Source organism: Austrofundulus limnaeus, unplaced genomic scaffold (assembly GCF_001266775.1).
Source record: "Austrofundulus limnaeus strain Quisiro unplaced genomic scaffold, Austrofundulus_limnaeus-1.0 Scaffold94, whole genome shotgun sequence".
Classification (NCBI taxonomy): Eukaryota; Metazoa; Chordata; class Actinopteri; order Cyprinodontiformes; family Rivulidae; genus Austrofundulus; species Austrofundulus limnaeus.
This window is the reverse complement of record NW_013952496.1, coordinates 1,615,354-1,623,091: the sequence shown is the minus strand read 5'-3', so window position 1 is coordinate 1,623,091 and position 7,738 is coordinate 1,615,354. Positions and strand designations below refer to the sequence as shown.

Here is a 7,738-nt window from a genome sequence, read left to right as displayed (position 1 = left end):
AAAGTTTGGGAACCACTGCACTTTGGTTCCCAAAGTTGGGCTTGGGACCCAATTATGGGTCATGAAGCACCTTGGATAATCTCCAGAAATTAGTTTAAATGGTATTAAAATAATTGCTGATGTAATATTTTCCCTATAACTATTACAAAAACACAAAATAACTATAATTAAGTATTTATATGTGTGTACAAACTGTTTATATAGTACTGTCAAAAAGCCTGTGTTTTTAGGGTTATTAACAAAGTTTGTGTACTCAGACCAGTAATATTCGGGGTCACAAGTTTTTGCCATGGATATTTTGTGGGTCAGAAGATAAAAAGTTTGGGAACCACTGATTTATACAACAATGGAAACAAACCGTGAGAATTGCTTCGCAACTCCACATAAAACTGTGATGCATAAATATAACAGTAGGGGGCAGTGCAGAACACTAACCTTTAATAAAACATTACTTTTATTTTAAATCCAGAAACATGTTTTTTATGTGTAAAATATTTATTTAGCAGTCTTACATTGTTAAGTTCCATCTCATCATTTGGGGTTTCTTTGCTTTTGCCTTTAGTTGCATCCCAGAGAAGGTGTTTCACGCTCACCATGAGGGAAGCAACAGATCTGGGACTGGGGACGAGGTTGAAGGGCACGGGCAGGGTGCTACCGTGGTCGAAGTAGGAGAACCACAGTTTGGCTCGGGCAAACTTCCACTCCACATCCGCATCGTCCTGCAGGTGGATGAGGGACAAGAGAATGAGCAAAACATCAGTGCCAGGTGGATAATGACTGGTAATGGGTTTGTATTACTAGACAGCACATGAGAGGAAAACGAAAATGGAGAATAATTTATAAAGGCAGTGATTAAGTCGTACCTCGATTTCCTGGAAGGAGCTGTTGAACATCGCTATGAGCATATTCAGCAAAACTATCACCATGATGATGTTGTACACGCCGTAAAGAACATAACCTGTGTTCTCAATGAACTTGTGGTCGATGGTAATCACCACTGATTTCACTTCTGACAGTCCAAAGATGGCCCAGAATAAGGTTTTGAAACTTTCTTCAACTCTGGAGGAAAAGGGGGAAAATAAAAAGTTCAGTCGCAGCGTGGACTTTGGAATCACTACGTATTCAAGTATAAAAACACAATGCAGTTTTTTCACACTCACGTTGTAAATGCGACGCTGCGCTTGGCCCCGAGGTAGTGCGAGTAGAGGTTGAACATGCCCACCATGAACGCGACAAAAACGGTTACGAAGATCACCATGAATTTAAAAATGTCTTTCACGGTTCTCCCCAGGGAGATCTGCAGAGGCCCGAACCTCTCGCTGGCGGGCAGGATGTACGCGACGCGAGAGAAACTCAGAACGACGGCGACGGCGTAGAGGCCTTCGGAAATGAGCTGCGGGTCCGAGGGCATCCAGTGGACTCTCGCTGGGAAGAGAGGTGCTCAGAGTCAGAACTTTGAGACATCGTGTTTTCACACCGGACACATTTGGTCCGCTTTAAACAGACATTAGTTTGTTTCCCATTGTTGGTCCGGACCTTTTATGTGAACCCTGGAGCAGATCAAACAACCAGACCAACACCCAGTGGTGGGCAGCACTAATCTAAATATTATTTAGTCTTAAAACCATTATTATATAAAACTATTATTAACCCTAAAGCACTAACTCAACCATTTAGGTCCACTAATTCTAAAGCACTAACCCACTGAAAAATTTAGCAAAAGCTAATTCTAAAGCACTAACCCACTGAAAAATTTAGCAAAAGCTAATTCTAAAGCACTAATATAATCCAGTTGACACATGAAACGTTCTTCAGAGTCAACTTAAGATAATATTTACTGTGTGCAGAATGTTGTCACTTGTTGTCCTTGATGGGCCAAATGGGAGTCACCTGCAGGCCACGTTTGGCCCGCTGGCCTTGAGTTTGACACATGTGACCTTGTAGATACACACATATGAACAAAATGTGTGACAGCTTTCACCCTCAACTGTGGACAATAATGTTGATCAATAACATTTAAAGACCTCGATTAGTGCTTCTAAATTTAGCCCATAAATTTAGCAAGTGCTAATCCACCAATGAATTTAAAAAATAGCAAAAGCCCTAAAGCACTAATCAAGAAATTAGTTCCCCTATTAGTGCTTTAGGGGAACTGTGCCCACCACTGCCAAGACCCTTTTTTGAGGTGGTCTCGGTCCGTTTCCAAATGAACTCTGGTGCAGTTCACTTCTGGTGGGAATCTTTATTTTAGGGTCTGGGCTCAGTCCTGCCCCCCATCATTTCTGTCCAGTGGGAGAAATGACCATCACTTGCAAATTATAGTCCACTTGCAACAAAAGCACAATATGAATGCAAACTGCACCAAAGGAAAATAATAAATTCCACTATTTGGTCCGGACCAAACAAGTGGACCAAAAACTTTTGATTATGCAACGAACATAACTCACAATTTCTGTTTAACTGATCTCTTTGGTCCACACTTACCCAGCTGGAAGTACTGTATCTCAAAGGGTAAGGTCATGTTGGACGTGTCTCTGTAGTACTTGTCAAAGTAACACTGTGCAGAACGTGCGTGCCACAAAGCCATTAACCTGGCCACGAAAGAGGTCAAAAATATCGACAAAATACTAAAGTCAAGAAGGTTCCAGGGTTCTGAGATGTACTCTCCGATGTCTTGTGACCAAATAACTTTGCATTCCTCCCATATTTTACCTGTTGAGGGGAAAAAATGCATTAATGTATGGAGATCTCACTTTAAAACAAAGCAATGTATGACATGGATAAACTTCATGAACAAACGCTTCCAATGAAACTGGAATCACATAATTTACTGTGACTTTATATCAGCAAAACGTGTAATAAAGTTTAAAGTGCTCACCTATAGGACAATGGAAAAAAATGTTCAACTGCATTTGTTGTTTTTTTTTTTGGAAATTTTTTTCAGTTTTATGTTGCATATCATAAACATGAAGATGAATTTGCTTAAAATGTCCCCAAAATTTATTTTTTACTTTACCTGCATGCCGTAATTTTAAGTGATTTCAATCGAGATAGAATATAATAAACAAAAAGATGGGGAAATTTTGCTTTACACCCGATAGAGTGAATTCAGAATAAATTGTGATGGAAAATATTCGTGGACTCTTGACCTATGACCCAAGAACAGATGAGAATCTCCATCCAGGTGAACGGGGTGGTCTTCATCCGGAAGAGCTGGGAGGGGTAGTCGTGGGCGGTCATGTTGGGCAGCAGGGATGTTCCCGTAAAGCGGTCTGCTGCGTTCAGGACCAGCAGGCACAGAAAGGTCACGAAGGAAGCCGTGTGAGCCACAAACTTCAGGAAGGGGCCGCACATAAGTCGGCCCAACTGATCTCGCAGGATAGCAAAGAAAAATTAAAAAAAACATTATTTTTTTAGTTTGATAATACCTTTAAAAGTGTATTTTATTGTATGTAATTGATTCACAGTCAGTAAGGTGAAAGTATACCACGTTTCCAACTAAACAGTTACACATCCTGAATTATTAAGACATTTAAGTTGTGTTAACAGATTCTTAAATGCTTCCTTTGAGAAACAATAACCTATTCTGTGGCTCACCTTACTTGTCGGTGCGATCCAGTGAATAAAAGCCAGGATAGGCAGTCCAGCAGTTACACCCAGGACCAGGAGGATTTTAAAGGCCAACGTTTTCTGACACAGTCCAGACAAGTTGTCGTACCAGATGGAGCGCAGCTGCTGCTGGCAGTTTGGATGAGCCACAAACTTCGAGACAGACAGGAATATTTGTTTTTAAAGAAGAAAATACAGATGGAGAGAGAAACACATTACTTTGTCCGTATTACCTGCTTACCTTTTTTACTTCGTATTTTATTGCATGTTTTAACCTGATGAGGTTTGGTCTGCAGCGGGTGTCAGAGTCGGCACCGGACTCGGGGTCACCGTTTAAGATGGCCTCCACCTCCTCCGTGTTTCGACACAAATCCAGGAGTCCCACCACAAAGTCTTTACACTGCACAGACAGCTTTATGTACTCGTTCTGTCTCACACAGAGAGACAACAAAGACAGTGTTTTTATGACTCTTAAAAAAGCTTTCCAACTGTGTCAGCATTTATACTTGTTTCCCTGTTTTTAATTATTTATTTTTTTTTTTTTTTACTCAACTGCTTCAGCATTGAAGAACTCTTACTTAGAACTCTGTTCAATGTGATCATATATCAGACGTTTCAGCTCATTCAGTGCAGTGGTATTTGAGTTTTGGACATTACATTTAAAAAAAATTTTTTTACTTACTTTTTTCTTTAATGAAATTAATAACTTATCAAATCCTTTAAAATCTGCAGCTTGCTTGCTTTATTTGTAGCTTTTAGCCAATGTTTTGTCAATTTTAGTTTTTATTTAACTTTTTCTTTTTATTTTATTAAAGACTCACATGGGTCCAAAGTGACTAAAAGAACAAAAAAAGAAAGAAAAAAGAAAGTCAAAACCATCAGTGGCGTCAAACATTTACAGAAACTGCTTTTTCATATTTTAACTTTTAGCTATTGTTTTGCTAATTTTCAATTTTATCTACTGATTTGCTTTCATCTATTACTCTTTCGGTTTTAGCTTTTGGATACTGTGCTTGCTGTTTTTTAATGACTATTTATTTATTTATTATTTATTTGTTTATTGTTTTAACTGTATCAATTCCATAGTTTTAATATATTTCAGTAAAAAATTTGAGCACATATATTCACTTTAACCACTTCTTTAGATTTATTTCCCATACAGAGCTATACAATGGGCCTCATGCAAGAACCGTTCGTACGCACAGATTTGTTCTTAAGTTGTGCGTACGACTGATTTAGGAGAATTTGTGGCATTCAGCAATGTTTTCGTATTCTACGATTTTTTTCAGATACGAACAAAATTTACGAGTGGTCCAGACCTGTCGTATATTTTACGAGCAATCAGTCTGCTGTTATCCAGACGGGTTTTCCTCCCTAAAAACGTTATTTTTCGTTAGTTTGAAGATATTTTGAGTTGAAAATAAATTACACTCTATACGGTGCGCAACGGTGTGGCTTCTGAATAATTTAACCCAGTTGTTTATACTTTTAGCAGCTCTTTTTATTCCACAGCTGACCTGCTAAAAATGACAGATTTACTTTTCTGGATCTCTGACAGACGGACTTCAATCTCTGAACTCGTAAAGTTTTTTTTTTTTAAATTTTCACTGCCATTTTCATGAATGGACACTTCCTGATATCTGAGGCAGGAAACATAGCCTTATATGGTGTTTTTGGGGTGGTAATTATGCTAATCTCCTCTCGCGTGCACGAGCAGCTGGATAGAACAGGTGGAATTTACGCAGCTCATTTACACACTTTTCCTGAAGATAGAAGAGTTTGTTGAATCTGACGTGACATGTTCGTACGAACCCTTTGTACGAACAAAAGTAAGAGAAATTTAGGATAAGAATACGAACATGTTTTTGCATGAGGCCCAATGTTCTAGAAACAGAAAAATAATGAGCACAATGTAGTTCTAATACTGCACCTTAAACTCCTTTTCAGTGTTTGCCAGGACCGCGAGCTCATTGCTCAGCTCCAGTGCTGCCATCACCGGCTCCTGACTGGAAAGACAAAGATACGCTGGGCTGGCCAGGCCTTTGTACGCACTGATTCGAGACTTGGAGTGGCTAAAAGCGTCACGCCCTCGCCGCTCGCAGCAAGTCCTGCACTGACAGAAGCAGTCGTGGGGCCGCTCGATGCGGGCCCCTCTGGTCAGAAGCATATGCACTATTTCATACTGGTGGCACTGGGAGGCCAGGATGATGGGACTGATGCCGTGAAAGAAACATGTGCCTTCAGCATCATGAGAAAACAAACCATCCAAGTGGCTGAGACTGGTCAGCCTTTGACTGTCTAAGGCTTCATGGCTCAATATGACCTCCACTATGTGGCTGTGACCTTTACTGATGGCTAACAGCAAAGCATCCCCTATTCTGGCAAGTTCTTTCTTTTTTAGAAGAAGCTTACAAATGTCTAAATGTTCCCTGGCAACTGCCAGCTGCAGTGCATTGTGGTCCATGTAGTTTACACAGTTGACATTGAGGTGTGGGAGCTCCTCCAGCATCCGTTTCACTTTGGGAAGGTTGCCGTATTCCACGGCCGCCAGAAACCTCTCCTCGGTCAGGGAAAGGCCGGCTGAAGGCTGACAGTGACACAGGTGACCAGCTCCCCCAGCAGTCCCTCTCCGAGGTTTGGCACCTAAACGTTCTTTCGGCATCATGGGTTTTCCCTCACAGCTCCTTCCAAACACAGAAAATTGTGTAAGTATGTGACGCAGGTAATCTAAAACTGCAACTGCTGATTTACTCCGAGTCCTGAGTTCATTCAGAGATCAATACATGAACAGAAACTGAGGATGAAGCAATATGACTTTTGTTTTTGTACTGTAAGAATATTCGTGTTCAAAGACTTAAGTCAGTAGAAAACCACCAATGTTAAATAATATGATTGTTGGACAAGATAAAACCATACAAAACCAGAATTCTGGGAGTGATGACTTAATGCCATTCGGATCTGACAGGAAACCACACACTGCTGAAAAACCAGGAAGTTGATCTATTTATAGAGTCTTCAATGCCCGTGTTCGCCCCCTACTGACCTACGGCTGAATCACAGGCATTCATACACAATTCTTCCCTGATGTTTCCATAACGGATTAATATGTGTTGTTATAGATATTTCGGACATGTAACTAATCTATATCAATCAATACATTATAGATTAACCATTATAAACAGGAAAACCTAAAAATATAGTGTTGTGCTTTTAACATCAGTACTAATCTGTAATAACTATAAATTTCTTCAGTACTATAAAATATTTATTATATCTTACATTTTTTTCATTTGTATCTTGAGTCAAAATGTGTTTAGTTAGTTAGTTAGTTAGTTAGTTAGTTAGTTAGTTTTCTTTATATTCGTGATAATGATGTTCTACGGAGGACCGAAACTGGCATAATTACAGACAGGAAGTAGCAGGATCCATGTGCAGATCTACTGCGCATGCTGCTGCTGCCTCAGTTTAGCTTAAAGTTTAAAGTTTAGTTTATAAGTGTTTTCCTCCTTTCCTTTGTTTTAAACTAAACTTTAAACTTCAAGCTAAACTCAGTTTTATTGTTTTCTATATTATTAAACAGTAACATGTAAATTACGTGCTAAAATAAATAATTTATTGGAACTAAACTGGAAAGATAAATATGAAGGTATAACAAACGATAAAACATTGGTGCATTTTATGTGTATTTATTTATTGGTCCATTTTTTATATTTCTGCTTTTATTTATAATTATGTTAGTTTCGGTCCTCCATAATTTGGCACTAGATGGCAGTGTCTGTAGTATACCTGGGTGGGTGTGGTGGCTTGGACACATGTAAAGGGGAAACTTCCTTTTAGGTACCCATCTGTAGGCCTTGTTTTAGTCCCAGGTATGGTTTTTCAAGCCTGACAGAAATGTTTGCTGCTACCCTGCTTCAGTGCTAAGTTACCAACAGAGACGCCGTCAGTTGGCTTGATTCATCTTTTTACTTGTTTTATTTGAAAGTAACTGAAGTATTGTGTTTAGGAAAATAAACATGATTGATTAATGAATTATGTTATGTATAAACGTCACAGATAATGAAATAATGAATGGTTTAACTTTTGTTTTGCTTACACCTAAATGATTTAAGCAAGACTTAAACAATGA

General features: G+C 39.1%; 1 protein-coding gene across 1 annotated transcript in view; it reads right to left on the bottom strand.

Annotated features, from left to right (window-relative positions):
• The window catches only part of LOC106520599 (short transient receptor potential channel 6), an 11,844-nt gene that overhangs the window by 1,773 nt on the left and 2,333 nt on the right, over positions 1-7,738 (bottom strand). Inside the window, exons 2-9 of the mRNA XM_014012787.1 lie at positions 5,540-6,293; positions 3,851-4,036; positions 3,598-3,762; positions 3,150-3,366; positions 2,485-2,712; positions 1,161-1,425; positions 864-1,059; positions 513-719 (exon numbers count right to left, since the gene is read on the bottom strand). Of these exons, the coding sequence (XP_013868241.1) occupies positions 513-719; positions 864-1,059; positions 1,161-1,425; positions 2,485-2,712; positions 3,150-3,366; positions 3,598-3,762; positions 3,851-4,036; positions 5,540-6,274 (2,199 nt within the window). The 5' untranslated portion in view covers positions 6,275-6,293. The remainder of the gene's footprint in view (positions 1-512; positions 720-863; positions 1,060-1,160; positions 1,426-2,484; positions 2,713-3,149; positions 3,367-3,597; positions 3,763-3,850; positions 4,037-5,539; positions 6,294-7,738) is intronic.